The 23,402-nt window shown below is 42.6% G+C and overlaps 1 protein-coding gene across 1 annotated transcript in view; it reads right to left on the bottom strand.

The window, feature by feature from the left end:
- Positions 1-23,402, bottom strand: part of RNGTT (RNA guanylyltransferase and 5'-phosphatase) — a 420,910-nt gene that overhangs the window by 301,184 nt on the left and 96,324 nt on the right. The window contains exon 9 of the mRNA XM_040428751.1: positions 1,460-1,595. Coding sequence (XP_040284685.1) covers positions 1,460-1,595 — 136 coding nt within the window. The remainder of the gene's footprint in view (positions 1-1,459; positions 1,596-23,402) is intronic.

Here is a 23,402-nt window from a genome sequence, read left to right on the forward strand (position 1 = left end):
CATTTCATAATCATGATATGGTCTATAACAGGGATCAGCAACCTCCGGCACTCCAGCTGTTCTGAAACTACAACTCCCAGAATCCTCCTTTCACTTCTATGGGAGCTACAAGAAGAGCCAAGTAAGTTGGTATGCTGGGAGTTGTAGTTTCACAGCAGATGGAGTGCTGAAGGTTGCTGACCGCTGGTCTATAAAGTTTAATTTTACAAGTAAAAAAAAAAAAGGTTACTCGCTCTTTCATTGTACATGAAATACAGCCGAAACTGTCTTTATCAAAATCCTATTTAGAACAGAAAATCTAAGAATTTTTGAATAGCATTATCACATTTGCATTAACCCCATATAAACGTATACAACAGAAGCAAGCAGACTATAGCATCACAAACTTCAAAGTTAAATATTGCCAGTCAGATGATAAAGGCAAAACATCCCCAATTCCTGCAACGCCTCATTAAGATCCACCGCCTTGAGTTACAACTTGTCATAGTCTCAACGGTTGAAGTTGTAAGGATGTCCACTTCTTCAGAGGCTGACCTACTAAGTCGCTTGCAGGAGGGTTTCAAAAGGAAAACGGCAAAACTTGGGTGAACAAATTAAAGAAGCCGGGACTTCAGTCATTTTAATTTAAACTGCAGAAAATCATAAGACACTGCAAGTTAATGTGAAAGGAAGCCTTTAAAATATTCAGTAGAAGGAACACTGCTTTCTCAAAGTAATGACTCAAGAACACATTTAAATGGCATGAAGAGAATCACAAATAATTCATAAAAGCAGGACTTGTGATAGAAAAACGGGCCTCAGCAAAGTGGCTTCTTTTAGACTACCATAAACTTCAGTGTCGGATATAATTCCTTTCTAGAACTGTCACCGAGAGACCAACATAATCCGTTAATAAATTATTGACAGAAGCAAGTTTTCAAACCTATACATGACATAGAATCTTCAACAAGGACAGATGGCCACGGCCACTAGCACCCCTAATCACGCTTACAGAAAATATAACCCTGGATGCCACAGTTACATCATTCACAGTCGGTTGCAAAAAATGACAGCCCTACATAAATACACTGATTGTAGCAGTCTTATTCTGGAAATCTATTGCTGGACTTAGGGCACCGGCATGTGACACCGGCCATGTGCACATGGTCGGCACTATAATAGAAAATGCCTATTCCTGTCCGCTATTGCGGACAAGAATAGGACATGTTCTGTTTTTGGGCGAAGCCGCGGACCGGAAGTGTGGAGTCGCGGAACGGAAGTGCGGATGCGGACAGCACACTATGTGCTGTCCGCATCTTTTCCGGCTACATTGAAAATGAATCGGATCCGGACCATTCAAACGGACGTCTGAATGGAGCCTTAGTCTGACTCCTTGTTACCCGAGGACAGTACATTCTTCCTGTGAACAATTTTACAAAAAGACATAAAAGAATAAAATAGGTTTTGTTTAAGGTCTTACCCCATCCAGAAGTGTGTTGGTCAAGTGGACTCTGGGATCTTTCCGAAATGGAAATTCAAGTTTAGAAACATGAAACACAGAGTTGTCACGGTCAATCATATATACTTCATTTTTACCATCAATGAGCATCATGTACCTTAAAGAAAGATAAAATATATTAATGACTATTATGGGCATAACCAAGCAGAATACTTCTAAGGAATACCCAATGGGGGGGGGAATTTATCATGAGGGGAATATCTCAAGTCAGTTTTGCAGTCGACTACGTTGGCTTATGGTCCATTTACACGAGATGACGATCTAGCAGATTGCTAGTGGAGGAGACGGATGCATTTACATATGCCTATCTCCTCCAGAGTATGGGGAGGAGCGATCACTAATGCCATCGTTCTTCCCCATACTGTCTCATTGTTTCCCAGCAGCAGATTATGTTTACCAGTGAGAAACAATGATCTTTTGTGCTGCACAAAAGATACAATTACCGGATGAACAAGCATTTTGCTCCTTCATTGGGTAATCGGCTAACCAGCATTACAAGTAATTATTAGGGATGAGCAAACCTGAACTTCACCGGGTTCGGTGTTCGGGTGGGTTGATAAAACGGAAAATAACAGAATATTCATAGTCACAATGCAAAACAGAATCCTTTAAGAGGCAACCCGTTTTGATACGTCATAATAGAAGTCTATGGGCAAGCATAACGGATCCGTCTGGTTTCTGTTATGCAGAACAGAAAACAAAGTCCTGCATAACAGAAACCAGACGGATCTGTCATGCTTGGCCATTGACTTCTATTATCATGGATTGCCTCTTAAAGGATTCTGTTTTGCATTCTGACTATGAATATTCCGTTATATTCCGTTTTCCCAACCCACCCGAACCCCTAACCCAGTGAAGTTCATGTTCGCTCATCCCTAGCGATGATCTGTTCAATTGTAGGCCTGCGTATAGGGCCCTTTACTTTATACCACATTTATCAAAAGTCACAGGTTACTTGATAGGTTTAGGGATGAAACAAACACTTTTGTCTATAAAAGCTACTCCAGTTTTCCTACTCGACCCTCCTACTGGAGTGAGATTGTGACTCAATGATAAATCTGTAGTGAAACTCATTAACATAGCTAACCATAACCACTTTACACAGCTGGAGTGAGTGGTGAATAAGCGAACACATGCGATCTGCCATCTTAAATGACAAGTCCGGCGAGGCACAGGTAAGTCTCGGAACTGCCTGCTCCCGGAGACCGCATTTCATTTCAGACCGGCTCGCGCACAGGCACAGGTAAGGACTTACCTGTGCCTTGCCGGACTTGTCAGTTAAGATGGCAGATCGCATGTGTTCGCTGGCGAACACTGCGAACTGGCCATCTCTATGTATAAATGCAAAAAGTCACAAAAGCCCTATGTTGCAACCTTTTGAATCAAGCATTCTGGAGGAATGATAAATCAGGGCCAAAGGTACTGACAAGTATGTGGGCAGAAAAAAAGGGAATGCTTCTAATTCCCAATGTACCTATGTACAGTCAGGTCCATAAATATTGGGACATCGACAATTCTAAAATTTTTGGCTCTATACACCACCACAATGGATTTGAAATGAAACAAACAAGATGTGCTTTAACTGCAGACTGTCAGCTTTAATTTGAGGCTATTTACATCCAAATCAGGTGAACGGTGTAGGAATTACAGCAGTTTGGATATGTGCCTCCCACTTGTTAAGGGACTAAAAGTAATGGGGCAATTGGCTTCTCAGCTGTTCCATGGTCAGGTGTGAGTTATTCCCTCATTATCCCAGATAAAAGGTCCAGAGTTAATTTCAAGTGTGCTATTTGCATTTGGAATCTGTTGCTGTCAACTCTCAAGATGAGATCCAAAGAGCTGTCACCATCAGTGAAGCAAGCCATCATGAGGCTTAAAAACAAAATAAACCCATCAAAGAGATAGCAAAAACATTAGGCGTGGCCAAAACAACTGTTTGGAACATTCTTAAAAAGAAGGAACGTACCGGTGAGCTCAGCAACACCAAAAGACCACAGAAAACAACTGTAGTGGATGACCGAAGAATTCTTTGCCTGGTGAAGAAAACACCCTTCACAACAGTTGGCCAGATCAAGAACCCTCTCCCGGAGGTAGGTGTATGTGTGTCAAAGTCAACAAATCAAGAGAAGACTTCACCAGAGAAAATACAGAGGGTTCACCACAAGATGTAGACCATTGGTGAGCCTCAAAAACAGGAAGGCCAGATTAGAGTTTGCCAAACGACATCTAAAAAAAGCCTTCACAGTTCTGGAACAACATCTTATGGACAGATGAGACCAAGATCAACTTGTACCAGAGTGATGGGAAGAGAAGAGTATGGAGAGGGAAGGGAACTGCTCATGATCCTAAGCATACCACCTCATCAGTGAAGCATGGTGGTGGTAGTGTCATGGCGTGGGCATGTATGGCTGCCAATGGAACTGGTTCTCTTGTATTTATTGATGATGTGACTGCTGACAAAAGCAGCAGGATGAATTCTGAAGTGTTTTGCGCAATATTATCTGCTCATATTCAGCCAAATGGTTCAGAACTCATTGGACGGCGCTTCACAGTGCAGATGGCCAATGACGCAAAGCATACTGCAAAAGCAACCAAAGAGTTTTTTAAGGGAAAGAAGTGGAATCTTATGCAATGGCTAGGTCAATCACCTGACCTGAATCCGATTGAGCATGCATTTCACTTGCTGAAGACAAAACTGAAGGGAAAATACCCCAAGAACAAGCAGGAACTGAAGACAGTTGCAGTAGAGGCCTGGCAGAGCATCACCAGGGATGAAACCCAGCGTCTGGTGATGTCTATGCGTTCCAGACCTCAGGCTGTAATTGACTGAAAAGGATTTGCAACCAAGTATTAAAAAGTGAAAGTTTGATTTATGATTATTATTCTGTCTCATTCCTTTTGGTCCCTTAACAAGTGGGAGGCACATATGCAAACTGTTTTAATTCCTACACCGTTCACCTGATTTGGATGTAAATACTCTCAAATTAAAGCTGACAGTCTGCAGTTAAGCACATCTTGTTCGTTTTATTTCAAATCCATCATGGTGGTTTGTAGAGCCAAAAATGTTAGAATTGTGTCGATGTCCAAATATTTATGGACCTGGCTGTAGATAGCCAAAAGTATGTGTGAAGAAAATAATAATAATAATAATAATAATAATAATAATAATAATAATAATATATATATATATATATATATATATACACACACACACACACACACACACACACACAGTACAGACCAAAAGTTTGGACACACCTTTTCATTTTCTTTATTTTCATGACTATGAAAATTGTAGATTCACACTGAAGGCATCAAAACTATGAATTAACACATGTGGAATTATATACATAACAAACAAGTGTGAAACAACTGAAAATATGTCATATTCTAGGTTCTTCAAAGTAGCCACCTTTTGCTTTGATTACTGCTTTGCACACTCTTGGCATTGTCTTGATCAGCTTCAAGAGGTAGTCCCCTGAAATGGTTTTCACTTCACAGGTGTGCCCTGTCAGGTTTAATAAGTGGGATTTCTTGCCTTATAAATGGGGTTGGGACCATCAGTTGCGCTGAGAAGTCAGGTGGATACACAGCTGATAGTCCTACGAATAGACTGTTAGAATTTGTATTATGGCTTGAAAAAAAGCAGCTAAGTAAAGAAAAACGAATGGCCATCATTACTTTAAGAAATGAAGGTCAGTCAGTCAGCCGAAAAATTGGGAAAACTTTGAAAGTAAGGGCTATTTGACCATGAAGGAGAGTGATGGGGTGCTGCGCCAGATGACCTGGCCTCCACAGTCACCGGACTGAACCCAATCGAGATGGTTTGGGGTGAGCTGGACCGCAGAGTGAAGGCAAAAGGGCCAACAAGTGCTAAGCATCTCTGGGAACTCCTTCAAGACTGTTGGAAGACCATTTCAGGGGACTACCTCTTGAAGCTCATCAAGAGAATGCCAAGAGTGTGCAAAGCAGTAATCCAAGCAAAAGGTGGCTACTTTGAAGAACCTAGAATATGACATATTTTCAGTTGTTTCACACTTGTTTGTTATGTATATAATTCCACGTGTTAATTCATAGTTTTGATGCCTTCATAGTCATGAAAATAAAGAAAACTTTTTGAATGAGAAGGTGTGTCCAAACTTTTGGTCTGTACCGATATATATATATATATATATATATATAGTTAGCAGAGTTGAAAAATAGAGATACATGTCCACATGTCCAACACCTCTACTAATTAATTATTGACTTTATGTGATTCAGACACACCCATTGCAAACAGATAAATAAAATCAAGCACACAGCCATGCAATCTCCATAGACAAACATTAGTGGTGAGTGCCGAGTGGTTACTGACAACTAATGCCACTAGTGAGGCTATATAATGTTTTATGCAACCATAAAGGTGATGCTCTGTAAAACAGGTATTTGCCAGTATATGGCTTAAAGAGTGTAATCACTTGAACATGGGTTAGTTATCATGTTACTCTAAAAACCATGGCTGTTAAACAGGGAGTTTAATCTGGCATTTTGCTGCTAAGAAACCTTTCCATCACATTTCGCAACATGTTTACAGCATTAACGTTCATTGTTCACCAAGCGCATTAGTGAGGCTGGGCAATGACCTTGGGCACTCTCACAAATGGTCCATTTATGGTGTTTCCATTGATATCAAAGATTTTCAATAAAGGTCAAGATCTGTGCAGGTCAGGCAAGATTCAATGCAAGCTGAAGAGAAGCGGGAATTTTGTTGTCAAGTTGAAACAGTGAAGGGTCAAAGTTGTCACCCATCACATCCGCCTCCCACTTCTTAATCAGACCAGTAGTTCTAGCATCTGATAAACTGTCCGTATTAATTGCACAACAGTACTGAAGAACACTCCCCACAGAGTAGTGAGGACCACTCCATTAGCTAACTATGGCCACTTTTGATTATCTGATACGGCTCCAATAATTTGGTGGTGGGGGCATGCGCAGCGGCCCTCCATTCATTTCAAAGGGGCCACCGAAAATAACAGAGTGCTGGCTCAGCTATTTCCATCTGCCCCATAGAAATGAATGGCAGCAGGGGCTGCATGTGCGCTCCCATTCACTTGTATGGGAGCAGTGCTTGGTGGTGGACGAACACCGGTAAACCTGGGGTCCTCCAGCCACAGCTCTCCCCGCTCTGTTCTCCTTGTAGGTGCAGGGTCCAGAGGTGTGACCTGCACCTATCAGACAATGGGGGCATAGCCTAGCGATATATACCCCAATTGTATGCGATGGGAATACCCCTTTAAGATTTCATTTCACTGGAATTAAGGAATATATAGGTGTATAAGAAAAAGCCAAGGAAGAAGCTGATCTATTAGCCAGGGAAGAAACAACAACAACAATTCTTTTAGGAGCACTGCCAACCAGGCTCTTGGGATTTGTTCCACCCTGGATTCAGCAGACAAACTAGGGGGCATTCAGGCAACATAAGTATTTGTTGTAGCTGTGTAGAATAAATATAATCTGTTACGCTTCCCTTGTATTCCTAGAGTGACCAAACAGTTGCAACCATTTACAAAGCCCGGGCGTTGATCCTCATCACGACGCAGAATAACTTGTAACAAACACAAAGGCTAAAGTCAGACCGTGCCTTCAACTCTCGGATGGTAAGAGAAGAAGGGAACGAGGCAGAAAGATTGTTGTGTCCTCATCATATTCAATTGACTTAAAATCCTTTTCCTTTGATAATGATTAACAAGTTCAAAATCTCTACTAAATGCCTATAATTAAACCATCCATTGAGCATTTTCACAGCATCCTATAATTTTCTATGCCAACTTTTTTGTTATTATCTTCTACCGCCTTCAGAAATAGATACCAGCAAATGCCAGCAAATCTGTCCTAACTATTACAGTTTGTCTACAATTTAGCACAGAAGATCGCAGCTGAAGCCTTCAATGTGATCACTGAAGCAAAACCCTGATCACAAATACTTATTTCATATGATCGCAATTTTCCAATTTCTCTTTGCATAGTCAATTTCTGCCTATTCAATGTATCTGTGATATGGAGCAAACCACTTATTTGGTGAAGGGCGATTGTGTTTAATGGCCGAGAAGAAATACCCATCTGCAAACAGAGAATAATAATTGCTGCCTCTCAAATCTTTTTTTCTACATGTTCTGTGAATGTCCCGCTCTGTGCTCAGTCTCTATGACAGTGTTCAGATGCTGATTTTGAACGGTTACAATAAGGGTACGTTCAAAGAGGGGTTTTTTTCGGTTTTGAGGCAGATTTTCAATTTGTCATTCAAAATTAGAAGTTGATCCAGCAGGAAAAAAAATTACAAGTCCTTCCCTTTATATTTCCGATTTCTTTCAAATCCACTTCTGTATTTGCCTGAAAAACATTCAGGAAATCTATCTCAAAACCTCCTCCAAAAAGCTCTGTGTTAACTTACCCTAAGGCAGTGCTTCTCAAATAGTGGGGCGCGCCCCCCAAGGGGGGCGCCAGGCTCCGTAGAGGGGGGCTCGTTCAGGGCCGGCCTTTGGGGTGTGCGGGCTGTGCGGCCGCACAGGGCGCCATCGCAACAGGGGCGCCGGGCGGCCGACAGCTCGCAGTGTAATATGCGGCAGGGAGATGAGCGCTTCCATTGTGGAAGCGCTCATCTCCCGTCTGATCAGAGGCCGGCGCGATGTACGGAGCGGGGGCCGGGGGAGGGACTGGGAGGAGGAGCTGGGGGCCGGCAATAGCGGTGGGGCGGTGCGGTCACTGTACTATAGCCCCGCCCCACCGCTCCCTCCGGTATACTAATATAAAATGTATTATTGAATTAAAAGTTATTAAACATGCCCCCCTCACTCCTAATAGTACCGTATATCCGAATTTCTTCTGTATAATGCCGGCAGGCAGGCCGGGCAGCCGGCCGGCGCGTCCCTTAGTGATGTCACGTGCCTGCGCCGCCTGCTTTATGAATGAAGCAGGCGGCGCAGACAAGTGACGTCACTGAGGGACGCGCCGGCCGCCCGGCCCGCCTGCCGGCATTATACAGAAGAAATTCGGATATACGGTACTATTAGGAGTGAGGGGGGCATGTTTAATAACTTTAAAACGGCGGCGGCGGGCACACGGAATCTGTGGATGGCACAGTTAAGGGGTGGGGGTCTGTGGATGGACACAGAAAGAAATACATCACAATTTTTATTAAATCACATTTTTATGTTAACCACATTTTTAATGATTTGAATTTAAAATTTTTCATGTCAATATCTATATTTAAACAAAAACTTCGTTTTCTCTGACACAATCCTGCACAATAGAAAACGGATCCGTCCCCCATTGACTTTCAATGGTGTTCATGACGGAATCAGACATGGCTATAGAAGACATAATACAACCGGATCCGTTCATGACGGATGCATGCGGTTGTATTATTGTACAGATCCGCAAAAAACGCTAATGTGAAAGTAGCCTAACACGGGATCCAACAAGAACATGTGAGCGTATCTATTTTTTCCTTGTACAATGACCTCTGCACAGGTCACAGAGCATGCCTAGAAAACTCTCCCATAGAAGTCCTGTCTATTGTTTCCATGGGGCTGCTGTAAAGCAATTCTCTAAATACTTTCTAAATGTTGATAGATAAAAACAGAAAGAAAAAAAAAAAGATATATGTGTTGCTACCTGGTTTTAACTAGCAGAAAAATAAATTTGGGTGACACATTCCCTTTAAAGGGATTGCCTAAGAATTAGGCCTCTTTCACACTGGCGGGCCGAAATACACGAGCACAGTCTGTGGGGCAGCCGCACTTGAATGGGTCCGCGATCCGGCCGTTCCGGAAAAAGATAGGACATGTTCTATCTTTTTGCGGAACGGAAGTACGGGACGAAACCCCACGGAAGCACTCCGTAGTGGTTCCGTTCAGCACCATTCCGCATCTCCGGATTTGCGGACCCATTCAAGTGAATGGGTCCGCATCTGTGATGCGGAATGCCCATGGAACGCCACCCGTGTATTGCGGATCCGCAAATGCGGTCCGCAATACGGCAACGGGGCGCACACGCCAATGTGAAAGAGGCCTAAGAAACATTTCACTTAACCAGATAATATAACTATTAACTCTTTGCAGTTTACCCTGTTCTGGGGTACTGCACATGCACCTATGAAAACTTAATTATTCCCAGACAACCCCTTTTATGACAAGCACGGACTATAGCAGCTACACCTGTTACGTTTCTTTTATTCCTATTTAGACCTGCACATGATTCTCTGCATTTCCAGGACACATATATAGCTTTTATAACTTTGTCTGAGAACAAATTCATAGATTCCTTAAAATTAAGTATATAAAAGTGCTTTCTAGTTATCAAATGCATAGTGCATTGTATATTTACTTACAGGAATTTAGAAAATTATCGAAATTGTATTTCAATAAATATGGTTTAAATTCTTTCCAAGTATTTGGATTACTTACATGATAGTATAAAAAAAAAAAAAAAAGGCCAGATGTTACCATTTTTTTTACAGTAAACTTGTTATAACTAAATTATTAGCCATTTATGAAGGAGTTGGAGCATGATAAACTGCTGGAGTAGGAGATGGAGTCAAAACTATGCTTACTAACGCCACAGCCTTGTGAGTGGGAATCTGAATAGTCTCATTCACCTGAATGGGATGCAGCTGAAATAGTCTGCATCAAGATAGTAAGTAGACTGCATGCTACAGTTGATTGGTCGAGGCGTCAAGATTGAGCCCCCAAATTATCTGATATTGATTATCTAACCTGAGGATAGGGCATCAATATCCTGAATTCAGAAATCTCCTTTGTTTCAAAAAGGTGCAAGCAAAAAGAAACTGAAAAATATACCATATATTTTTTTTTCCCCCAAAAAATGTTCTACTCAATAGTCCACTACCAAACCACGTGCTCAAGTGCACTTTAAATGGTGTACCAGTGGCACAAAGATGGTGTATATGTTGCAGGTACATATATGATCTAGATTTAAACATTACAAAATAATACAGCAGTAAAACACCCTGGACTTCAGGAAACTTCCTGATGAAACCTACTAAACAACATGAAGACTTTTTGATGAACGTGAATCCCATGGAGATAATACATCTCTATCCCACACATCACTTACATGAAAACAGCCTTCTCCTACAATTCAGGAAAAATACAAGTTTGGAAACCAATCTGGCAGCTATTTAATGCAGTCCTCACACAGGTAGCATTTAATAATAATCAATTACAATTGCTGCCCTTTTCAAGGCACTGTTACTGCTACGTAAAGAGGACGCTAGTGAAGGATCTGACACGTCTTTTACAAAGGAATCAATTGTCATTATCCGAAACATATCTTATGTTCAAGTGGATTGATTAGAAAAACATAAGTCAGTCACAGGAAAGTACCACATTACATTTTAACACTTCTAACGCTGTGCTCTGATCCTTTCCTTCTGGCGTCAAAGTATGTGGAGATTTATCACAAATGGTGCAAGGGGAAACTAGCTTAGTTGCCTATAACAGCAAATCAGATTCCACCTTTCATGTTTATGAGCTCCTTTGGAAAATGAAAGGATCAGTCTGATTGGCTGCTGGGGGCAACTACGGTAAGTCAGTTTTCCATTGCGCCAGTTTTGATAAATCTCGCCCATAAGCGGTGGTATAGAGGTGGTATAAGTCTTTAATGCTCTGCACCTTTCTTCAGGAACAAATAGAAACGGACAGATGTCTAGCATGGTCTCAAACTTGCTCTCAAGACTAGTGTTAAGTACACACACATGGACAAAAATTGTTGGCACCCTTCCGTTAAAGCAAGAAAAAACCCCAATGGTCACTGAAATAACCTGAAACTGACTAAAGTAATAATAAATAAAAGTTTGCTGAAAGTCAGCTAATGAAAATCAGACATTGTTTTTGGATTGTGATTCAACAGAATAATAAAAAAAATAATGAAAACGGCCTGGACAAAAATGATGGCACTCCCAGAAAAGATTGAAAATACCGGACTGTAGCCAAGCTCCCTGGATGTGACCACACATTGATGACAAATTGAAGAGATAGATAATACGAAGGGTGACCAAAGAGCCCAGAACAACTTCCAAAGAAATTAGAGGTGAACTTCAAGGTCAAGGTACATTAGTGTCAGATCGCTCCATCCCTGTCTTAACCAGAGTAGACTTAATGGAAGATGACCGAGGAAGAAACCACTGTTGAAAGCAAAATGATAATAAATGCGAAACTGGAATATGCCAAAATGCATATTGACACGCCAGAAAGCTTCTGGGAGAATGCCCTTTGGACAGATGTTACAAAACGGGAGCTTTTTGGTAAGTCACATCAGCGCTGTGTTCACTGACGCAAAAAGGAAGCATACAAAGAAAAGAACACTGTACCTACAGTGAAACATGGAGGAGGCTCAGTTATGTTTTGGGGCTGCTTTGCTGTGTTTGGAACAGGGTGTCTTGAAACTGTGCAGGTCCCAATGCAATCCCAAGACCATCAAGGCATTCTGGAGCGAAAAGTGCTACCCAAAAGCTTAGTCATCCAAGAATGGCTAACAGGAAAGCATTGGACTATTCTGAAGTGGCCTTCTATGAGCCCTGATCTAAATCCTATTGAACATCTGTGGAAGGAGCTGAAACATGTCGTCTGGAGTAGGCACCCTGCAAACCGGAGACAGCTGAAGCAGTTTGCTCACTAGGAGTAGGCCACAATACCTGTGGACAGGTGCAGGAGTCTCATTGAGAGTTACAGAAATCGCTTGACTGCAGTGATTGCCTCAAGAAGTTGTGCAACAAAATATTAAAGGACTGTACTGCCATTGATGGTCTATCGTCAGATTAGGTCATCAACATCTGATTGGTGGGGGTCCGACACCCAGCACCACCACCGATCAGCTGTTTGAAGAGGAAGTGGCGCCCCTTCACTATCTATCCTAGAGATATGCCACCAATGCTTGAGATGACACAACACCTTTAAATCAAGGCACTTACTAGTGTACTGTGATTGTCCATATGGTCTCCTTTGCTGACTCAATTCGCTTTTCAATTACATTAGACACTGCAAATAGCCAGGGTTTATGAGCAGTGAAGGCCATGCGACTACTCTATAGGAAAAAGCATAGGCCTCTGGTGGTCAGTCACCTTGTATCTGTGCTGCAGCGGCGGCTGTAACCCATGGAAATTAGCAGTGTATAATGTGATGGAAAAATGAATCCAGCCAGCAATGGAGACAATATGGACAATCACAATAGATTAGTAAGTGCCTGGTATTAACTTTGTCTACATGATAAATGCCATTTGCTGAAGTGAGACAACCCCTTTAAGGCTACATTCACATCTGCGTTGTGAAATCTGGCAGGCTTTTCTGGCAATGGAACAGCCTGCCAGAGCTCACTGCATCCGGCACAGCAGGATAATGCTTGGGATCTGGACGCATAAATGCCGGTTTCGGATAGACAAAATGTCCTGCATACCCGACTTTTTGTCTGACAGAAAGCCAGCATTCTCAAGGAAAGTGGGGATATGGCGGTTCGCGGCATTATCTGGCTATACCGGGATAAGGTGAAATCTGGCAGGCTGTTCCTCTGCTGGATTTCACGATACTATGTATAAGACTATATTTCTGGGAGAAAATCAGAAGAGAACGCTGTTCATTATTTGGACGTCTATACAAGCATTTATAGAGATTTCGACCATGGCCCGAAGCTTACTGATGTTATGTAGCTTTTTTTCCATTAAACAGCTATTGAAAAATGTTATGTATTTTCTGTTCTAATCCTTCCAAACAAGTGATCTGCTTCTATTTTCTGCTAACCTCTGTAAAAAGGCAACATTTGTCTTTAAGCTTTTCATCTAGTTTCTATGCAAATTCCCGCTTCTAATTTACAGACAACAATTTCCACTGTTGTCTTCTATTAATATTGACTGTATTTTCTATTACAACAAAGCACATTTAGAGAGCACGCTTCCACTACAGCGGCACATACCGGTGAGCTTATTTTATTTCTAAAGAATTTAAAAGCCATGCTATAAGTACATCCTCTTCCTAAAGTTTTACCTGTGCTGAAATCTTTGAAACCACTACTGTCTCCTTAAAGGGGTTATCCAGTAATATACACTCACCTAAAGAATTATTAGGAACACCTGTTCTATTTCTCATTAATGCAATTATCTAGTCAACCAATCACATGGCAGTTGCTTTAATGCATTTAGGGGGGTGGTCCTGGTCAAGACAATCTCCTGAACTCCAAACTGAATGTCAGAATGGGAAAGAAAGGTGATTTAAGCAATTTTGAGCGTGGCATGGTTGTTGGTGCCAGACGGGCCGGTCTGAGTATTTCACAATCTGCTCAGTTACTGGGATTTTCACGCACAACCATTTCTAGGGTTTACAAAGAATGGTGTGAAAAGGGAAAAACATCCAGTATGCGGCAGTCCTGTGGGCAAAAATGCCTTGTGGATGCTAGAGGTCAGAGGAGAATGGGCCGACTGATTCAAGCTGATAGAAGAGCAACGTTGACTGAAATAACCACTCGTTACAACCGAGGTATGCAGCAAAGCATTTGTGAAGCCACAACACGCACAACCTTGAGGCGGATGGGCTACAACAGCAGAAGACCCCACCGAGTACCACTCATCTCCACTTCAAATAGGAAAAAGAGGCTACAATTTGCACGAGCTCACCAAAATTGGACTGTTGAAGACTGGAAAAATGTTGCCTGGTCTGATGAGTCTCGATTTCTGTTGAGACATTCAAATGGTAGAGTCCGAATTTGGCGTAAACAGAATGAGAACATGTATCCATCCTCTGATGGCTACTTCCAGCAGGATAATGCACCATGTCACAAAGCTCGAATCATTTCAAATTGGTTTCTTGAACATGACAATGAGTTTACTGTACTAAAATGGCCCCACAGTCACCAGATCTCAACCCAATAGAGCATCTTTGGGATGTGGTGGAACGGGAGCTTCGTGCCCTGGATGTGCATCCCTCAAATCTCCATCAACTGCAAGATGCTATCCTATCAATATGGGCCAACATTTCTAAAGAATGCTATCAGCACCTTGTAGAATTAAGGCAGTTCTGAAGGCAAAAGGGCGTCTAACACCGTATTAGTATGGTGTTCCTAATAATTCTTTAGGTGAGTGTATATTGATGACCTATCCTCAGGATAGGTCATCATTATCAGATCGGCAGGGGTCCGAGTCCTGGCACTGCCACTGATCAGCTGTTTCAGGGAGCCGCCACGCTTACCAGAGCTCTGGTGAGAGTAGCCAGCTCCCAGCAGCTCTCCAAGCACAGCGCCAAAATTGTATAGTGGCGGTACTTGGTATTGCAGCTCCACGCTATATACTTCAATGGGGCTGAGCTGCGACTAGGTCATGTGACCGATGTATAGTGACATCACATGACCAAGGAAAAGACAGCGGCGCTCCTAGAGGTCTCGTCTAACAGATGATTGGCAGGGGTCCTGGGAGTTGGACCACCACCTATCTAATATTGATGACCTATGCTGAGGATAAGTCATCAATATTAAATTAGTGAATAACCCCTTTAAAGAGGAAACGACACCTCTCCTGACAAGTCTGTTTCAGTAAATAACTGTATTCCACAGCGTCCATCCTTTGAAAACAAAATGAAGAGGGGGCGCTCCCTGTGTAGTATCCTCAAGGGACACGGGCAGGGCCAAAGAAGGAGGTACCTTACCCTTTGATGTTGTGCAGCACTAGGCACAACACTAGGGTCAAGTGAAGGGCGGCTACCCACCAGAGGGAGGGACCAGGCTGCCGCACTGAGCATCGGACACTACAGGATGCCGGAGAAGACTGGAAGCAAAAACACACTGCTAAAGGCAGAAAAAGAAAAAAAAAAAAAGATTTTTTTTTATTTTTTAAATAAATGCATAAATTGTTTGAAGTTCTCCTCTGAAACGTGATGTTTTTTTCTGCCTCTGGTAGAGTGTTCCTGCTTACAGCGTCCATTCTTATGACTCTATATTGTGACATTTTACTATTACTACTAAAAGTTTATGGATAAATTGTCAACTGGATGTTACCAGTTGGGGGTGTGCCCTTCCACCGTCAGACGCTATGAAATCAATGCTGGAAGTGGTAGAGTGTGCAGGGACACACCTCTTTGAAAAGAGGAATGGTAACGCCCAATTGGTCATTAATCCATAAACTTGTAATCAGAAAAACAGAGGAACAGCACAACATACAGAAAACATGCTCCAGAATTTTTTTTTTACATTTTTTTTCCCATATTACTATCCATATTTAAAGAACAACTAAGAGAAAAAATGGAGCTCACATAATACCCATATAAAACATTGTTTTATATAGGTATCATGTGAGCTCCATTTTTTGTCTTAGTTGTTCTGAATACTCGTGAGCTCGTACCGGGTTATTTGATTAGATGTACCCTTTTTTAGCCACAATATTTATTGATACACCAAGTTTTGGCAATAGGGACATCTATGGTCGTTTTTTGGTATTGACTTATCAATATTTAAATAAAAATGTACACAATCCTACAATTTTCACACTACGTCTAATAGGTCATGATTTCCTGTTCTGTACAGGTAACTTTTCAGTAGACATTATCATTTTCCTCACAGGCAGAATTACAATGACACATAATGCCTCTGTGTAGATAACATTGAATGAACCGTTTGCAATTAGGGTTGTCACAATACCAAAATTTTGATTCAATTATGATACCATAAAAAAGTATTGCGATATTCGATACCACGCAAAGAACAACAAAACACCAAAAAAGCAGTGCGTGATCCACATTTTTTTGGAACATCCAGCACATAATAGAACAGTCCTATCCTATCTTTTGGGGGGGGGGGGGGGGGGAATACGGTGTTGGGGCTCCGATCGGAAGCTGCCACTGCTCCACCAATGAAAATACTGAGCAGAAGTGGGCCCTGCAAATGTAGGATTCCACCATGTATGAAGCAGGCTCACCGCAGCCGCCCGCTCCATACATTTGCATTTAGGGGTTAATTATTTTCAATGACGGGGCAGACGCAACTTCAGAGCACCCTCCTTTTAATGTTTAAATTGGCGGCCGAGTCATAGTGGGGAGGGACTCCCTCCCTCCTTCCCTCTCCACTGTGCTGCTGTTGAGAGCATGACGCACGCCATGTTCTCGAACGATTAAAAAATACTAAGCTGCGCAGTAGTGCAGCCTAGTATCAAGAAAAAGCAAATACCTGTATTGTATCGATCCAGGTGATAAAGTATCGATTGGGTAGTGAAGGTTCACTACCCGATGCAACCCAATTTGCAATAGGTAATACCACAGCTTATCAGCTCTCTCCTGACCTCTGCACAAATCACAAGGCGTGTCTTGTAAAACTCTCCCATAGAAGTCAATGGGGGTCAGCTCCTGTCCATTGCATCTATGGCCCATGTAGTTGCTCTCAAAAGACAAAGTCTCAACATATTTTGGGCCTTGTGTGAAAAAAGGAATGTTTAATATAAAAGTGTGATTTAAACAATATGACATATTCCCTTTAGGCTACATGTGTTTTGCCATCCGCAAATTGCGGATAAGCAAAAAAAAAAAACGGATGATGTCCGTATGGCAGACGATTTGTTTTGCAGATCCATTGTAACAATGGCTATCCTTGTCCGCAAAACAGACAAGGGGCTACGGAACGGACATACTGATGTGGACAGCTGTCCGCATTTTTTGTGGATCCATTGAAATGAATGGGTCCGCATCCTATCTGCAAAAAAAGCGGAACAGACATGGAAACAAAATACGTTCGTGTGAAATGTAGCCTTAAGTTGTCATATATCCATTTATTTCACTGGCTATAGCCAGTACAATACCCATTATGTTGTCTGCCAGCTTTGCACAGATCCTGTACACCATATACCTCAGCATTTTTATGTAGAATCATACCACTACTGCTTTGTGTGGAGATCATAGCAGTCATGACCTTATAATCAATGAATAGGAAGCAGTTTCTCCCATACGGACAATTGCTGCAGTGTGCAGAATCATTGGAAAGCACAGAAAAAAATGTAAGTCTGAATGGCAAAGAATAAGTAAAATGTGAGACTCAAAAGCAAATATTTGACTATTGTTTGATTACATTTTATTAAAGAAAACATGTATACTTGCAGCAATAAGGCTATGTTCACCTTAGTCTTAAAGTGTAACTGTCATGTTTTCATCAAAAAAATCTATTTTAGCATATGTTACTGCTGCAGCAGCATTATGCATGAAGCAATCTTTAGTTTCTTCACTTACCACTGTTCTCCTTGAGTTTTTCCCTTAGTTACGGCTGGTTAAACATTTACACTATGAGGATCTTCTCAAGATGGCTCCTCTGCCAGTTCTCTGAGGCCAAAACTGCTTTCTCTCACTTCACATACACACTTGCTGTAGCCAGCAGCTCCCTGCCAGCCAATCAGATTGGATTACTGAGAGACACGCCTCCACACTCTGAAGCCTAATGCAGGCATGCAGTGTAAAGGACCGCCCCTCCGTCTTCCTATCTTCTTAGTCAGAGACAGACAAGCCATAGCAACTGTCTTTTAAGGGAGCAGCGGAAAGGGACAGGGGACATTAATGAAAGCTGGAAGTAATTACTGATCTTTTGATCTCAGGTATACATGCCTAGCTCTAATAAAGTAGCAAATTTAAAAAAATATGACTGTTAGGGTACTTTCACACTTGCGTTGTTTGATTCCGGCAGGCAGTTCCGCTGCCTGAACTGACTGCCAGGCAAACTGTATGCAAACGCATGTCATTTTTTCTGACGGATCAGGCATTTTTCAGACTGATCAGGATCCTGATGCATTGCAATACCGGATCCATTTTTCCAGAGTCATCAGGCAATTACCATCCATTCAGAATGAATTAACCCCACCAGAGCGTTTAGCTTGGGGGGAAGCATGGGGGCAATGACACCATAGGTATTTAATTAGGGTTCTGTAGGATCCATGTTCTTTCCCCTGTTTGTCTTTTCCCCCCTTTTTTTTCTATTACAGGTGAATTTACCTCAGAATTTGTCTTACCTGCGGTCTAGAAGATTCTAACTGTACAAGTGAAGAGCGCAGCTGATTGGTTGCTGCCCGTTGCTGGGGGAGATTTCCAGCCCTCTGATTTGTTGTTGGTTTAGTGGCGGGAATCTGTTCCCCTTTATATTTACAGGTTCGGCGGAGCTGGCTCAGATTTGCCTGAAGAACTGACCAGCGTGGGACATGGAAAAGCTCCTGCAGCAGCTGATGGAGAGAGCGGGGTCCGCCGGCGGAGAAGAGTGGCTTCGGAGCTGTCTGAAGATGCCGGCGCCGTTCCTACCAAGCCCACCTGAATTGCTGACATCACCGCCGAGTTCATCTGTACCGCCGCTGGGGTCCCTGATGTTGCCGCCGCCGTCGCTGGAGTCGCCGCCAGCTGTAGAAGAAGGGCCGGTGCCAGCAAGTGGAAGCCGTCCGGAGCAGCGCACCACCAGAAGATCCGGCGGCCGTTTCCGGGAGGAGGAGGCTGCAGCGCTACCCAGCAAAAGAGCTAAGAGAGCAGGGAGCGCTTGTACTCCTCCCCCGGGGGCGGGGCGTCGGCGCAGCACTAACAGAAGAAGAGCGGCTTCACAGAGTGGCCGGCAGTCCTCCAGGATCAGAGAGTCTGGAGGGCAGAGCGGCAGTTCAGCCTATACAGGAGGTGCTCTCACTGGTGGGGAGCGTCATCAGGATGCTGCCAGTGAGGTGCTGGAGCAGGAAGTGGAGCAGCGGATCTTACAGGATGATTTACAGGGGCTGCCTGTTGAGAGGCTCCCACCCCTGCTGGTTGAGCCATCTCCAGGCCCCCTGGGAAGATTACCACACCTATCGTCTGCTGCCTATGGTCCACGCCAGGAAGGGCAGCCAGTGGGTGAGAACATCAATGTTGTCCCTTTGTCTGATTCGTCTGTATTAAATAGTCTGGTTAAGCTGCTAGCTAAGTTTTCTAGCAGGCATATGGTTCATGCGGCTTCAGATGTCTGGAGCAGTGGTCAAAGTACAGCGGTTATTCCGTCTGGTGTTAGTAATTCTAGTATTGTGGCGCCTGTGTTGGAGAGAGGTGCAGGGGTTAAGGAGACTTGTTTAAAGGAGGCGCTAGCTTGTGAAGTGTCTCCTTTAGGTTATCATCTTAGTGCGATTATGAAAGAGCGTATTTGGCGGATGGAATACGTGGAATTAATGGCGTTATTACCATCCGCCAAAGATAGTGCGTTTAAGAAGGATGAGAAAATGGAAGATGATAAGAAACGCTTTCCCCCGAGATCATTTAATAATTGGCTCCAAGCTTTTTGTGTTTATGCTGCGGTTTTGGGGGAGAAGCACTCTGAGCTTTGTTCAGGTCTTTTCCAACATTTAGATATTGTTATTGAAGCCTACAGGAATTTTGGCGGGATGGCTTGGTTTCAATACGATGAGACATTCCGCCAAAAGTTAGCCGTCCATCCATCCCTTAAATGGGGTGTGAAAGACATTGGGCTATGGGTAAATTTAATGTTGCCGCAGAAAGCTATACCGGCGAAGCCGCCGGCGTCGGCTCAGACAGTTATGAGGAAAGGTGTTTGCTTTGCTTATAATGAGGCTACCTGTAAATGGTTGAATAATTGCCGTTTTAAACATGAATGTTCCTTTTGTGGGGGATCCCATCCTATGTCCCGTTGCTTTAAAAGGAACTCCCAGTCAGGCCAGCAGCAGCCAAACGTCAGGGAACAAGTGGCGAAAAGCGTTGAGTCCAGTGAAGTTAGCAGAAATGCAACCATGGCTCGCTCTGTATCCAGACCGTCAGAAAGCTGATTTAATTTTGAATGGTTTTTTATATGGTTTTGAAGTTCCACCTTTTTCTGGTATTGGCTGCTGTTGGGTTGAGAACTTAAAATCTGTGAGCTTGCATAAAGAGGTAGTTCGTAATAAAATTCAGAAGGAGCTTGTTTTGGGGAGGATTGAGGGCCCCTTTTTAGAGCCGCCGTTTGCTAATTTTAGGCTTTCTCCTTTGGGCGTTGTGCCAAAGAAGGAGCCTGGAGATTTCAGGTTGATTCATCACCTGTCGTTCCCAGAGAAAAGCTCTTTGAACGATATGGTGGATAAATCTAAGGCCTCTGTTTCATACGCCTCTTTTGATAACGCACTAGCTTTAGTTAGGTCTTTTGGTAAGGATGCCCTGTTAGCTAAGGCTGATATTAAGTCTGCATTTCGTTTATTGCCTGTTTGTCCAGATGGCTTCAACTCACTAGGTTTTCACTTTGACGGTTATTTTTATTTTGATAAATGCCTGCCAATGGGTTTTTCGTTGTCCTGTTTTTACTTTGAAGCATTTTCTTCTTTTATTCAGTGGGTTGTTGAGTGTGATTTAAGTTTTAATGGTGTGCTTCATTATTTAGATGATTTTTTATTTGTTGGTTCTTCTCATTCTAGTGCTTGTTCAGATTTGTTAAGTAGGTTTTTGGATATTTGTTCTTGTTTTGGGATTCCAGTAGCGGAGGAGAAGACGGTTAGTCCTTGTTGTTGTTTAGAGTTTCTTGGGATAGTTATCGACTCTAGTCGCATGGAATTTCGACTGTCGGAGGCGAAATTAGAAAAAATTCGGATGTTACTTTTGCTTTTGTTAAGTAAGAAAAAATGTACTCTTAGAGAAATGCAATCTCTTCTTGGGTCTCTTAATTTTGCTTGCAGGGTTATCCCCATAGGTAGAGTTTTTTCTAGTAGATTATATTTTTCAACTAGGGGTCTTAAGTCTCCTAATTCCCATATTCGGTTGACTAAATGTTTGAAGGAGGATATGGGTGTTTGGTTAGAATTCCTCCAGGAATTTAATGGTTCTAGTTGTTGGCAGGAGGAATTTTTGAGTTCAGACGCTCTGGGTTTATTTACGGATGCGGCCGGTAGCTGTGGATATGGGGCTTTCTGGAATGGTAAATGGTCGGCTGAGAGGTGGCCTGCTTCTTGGGTTGATAATGGACTTACAAGGAATATTGTTCTATTAGAGCTTTTTCCCGTGATTGTTGCTGTTGTTCTTTGGGGCTATGATTTTAAGGATAAGAGGATCTTATTGCACACGGATAACAAAGGGGTTTGTTTTGCGGTCAATACTCTTTCGTCCAAATGTGATGTAGTTGTGAAATTATTAAGGCATTTAGTTCTGTTTTGTATGAAATTTAATATATGGATCAAAGCGAAATATATTGTAGGGTCATCTAATGTGTTGGCTGATTCTTTGTCTCGTTCACAGTTCCTGAGATTCCGGGAATTAGCTCCGGAGGCGGACCTGGAGGGGAGCCCGTGTCCTCAACATCTGTGGGGTTTGATTTGGGACTGATGTCTGAAGCTATTGAGAGGTCCTTAGCCCCGAGAACATGGGCAGCTTACTCTGCCGCATGGCGGGATTGGTGGTATTTTTTAAATGCTTGCTCAATAGATATTAAAGGGGATGTTTTAAGTTGCGGTGTATTGTTTGTTACTAGCTTATTTAATAGAAAATTGGCAGCTTCATCTGTTGCGAAAGTAGTGGCTGGTGTTTCATTTTTTCAGAAACTGCGGGGTGAGAGGCCGTTATCGTCCTTTTTTCAGATTAAGCAGGCATTGAAGGGTTACAAGAAAGGTGTTTGTAAGTTGGATGATAGGAGGCCAATTTCTATCTCTTTACTTGGGGATCTTTGTAAAGTTTTGTGTGACGTGTGTAAGGACCAGGGTGAAGTATTGCTTTTTCGTACAGCTTTTGTGTTAGCCTTTTTTGGGGCTTTTAGGGTTAGTGAGTTGGTTGCGGCGAGCCGTAATAGTGTGTCGGGTTTGGAGTTTTCTGATGTTGGGGTAATTAACGATAAAGTTGAGATTTTTGTTAGGAGGTCAAAAACTGATCAGTATGGTAGGGGTCAGGTAGTTAGATTACATTCTTGGGTGGGTTCTGAATTTTGTCCGGTTAAATTGGTAAGGTGTCTGTATGAGATTCATCCCGCTAAGTGTGGTTCCTTTTTAATGCACCAGGATTCGTCCCCTGTCACTAAATTTCAGTTTAACGCAATTTTGAAAAAATGTTTGGGGAAGTTGGGGCTTAGTTCTGCTAAATTCTCGTCGCATTCATTTAGGATAGGTGCTGCGACGGAGGCTGCCAGGTTTGGGTTAGATGATTCAGTAGTGAAAAGAATTGGGAGATGGGAATCTAATAGGTTTAAAATTTATGTTAGACCGGATTTAATGCTACCAGTCTGAATGTTTTTCTATTTTTGCAGGGAGTCAGTTTGTGATTTGGATTGTGGGACATTCATTTGTTTTTTGGGCTCAGAAGCGAGCTGAAAAAAGAATATACTCAGAGAATCTGTCTTTTAATACATCTGAAGTTCTTATTCTTTGGCAGGGTATTAGAGGGATGTGTTGGAAAGGGTTAATGAATGAAATTAATAAGCTCATTAAAAAATGGCCTGTTCCTCATTTGATCATTATTCATCTTGGGGGGAATGATTTAGGTAGGATAAGGACCTGTGAGTTATTATGGGTCATGAAGAGGGACCTGGCCCTATTACATCATAGTCTTCCTAGTACTAATTTAGTTTTTTCAGAGATTGTCCCTCGCTTAGTTTGGGCTGGGAGGGATGGTAAATTTATGGAGAAAATCCGAAAAAGAGTGAATAGGGCCCTTGAAAAATTTCTCCCTTTAGTGGGTGGGTTTAGCTATAGGCATTCAGACTTGGAGGGTTTTTTGCCTGGCCTTTTTAGATCTGATAATGTTCATCTTTCTGAGGTAGGGATAGATATTTTTAACTTGGGCTTTCAGAATGTAGTGGAGAAATGGCTGCTGTGCTGTGGGGGGCCTCGCCTATGTTAGGCGTGGCTTGTGGGGTAGTGTCGCTCAGCTCATGCTGAGTGGATCTTGGTCTTTATATGGTTAATTTATTATTGGTCTTTTGGTATTGG

Source organism: Bufo bufo, chromosome 4 (genome assembly GCF_905171765.1).
Source record: "Bufo bufo chromosome 4, aBufBuf1.1, whole genome shotgun sequence".
Taxonomy (NCBI): Eukaryota; Metazoa; Chordata; class Amphibia; order Anura; family Bufonidae; genus Bufo; species Bufo bufo.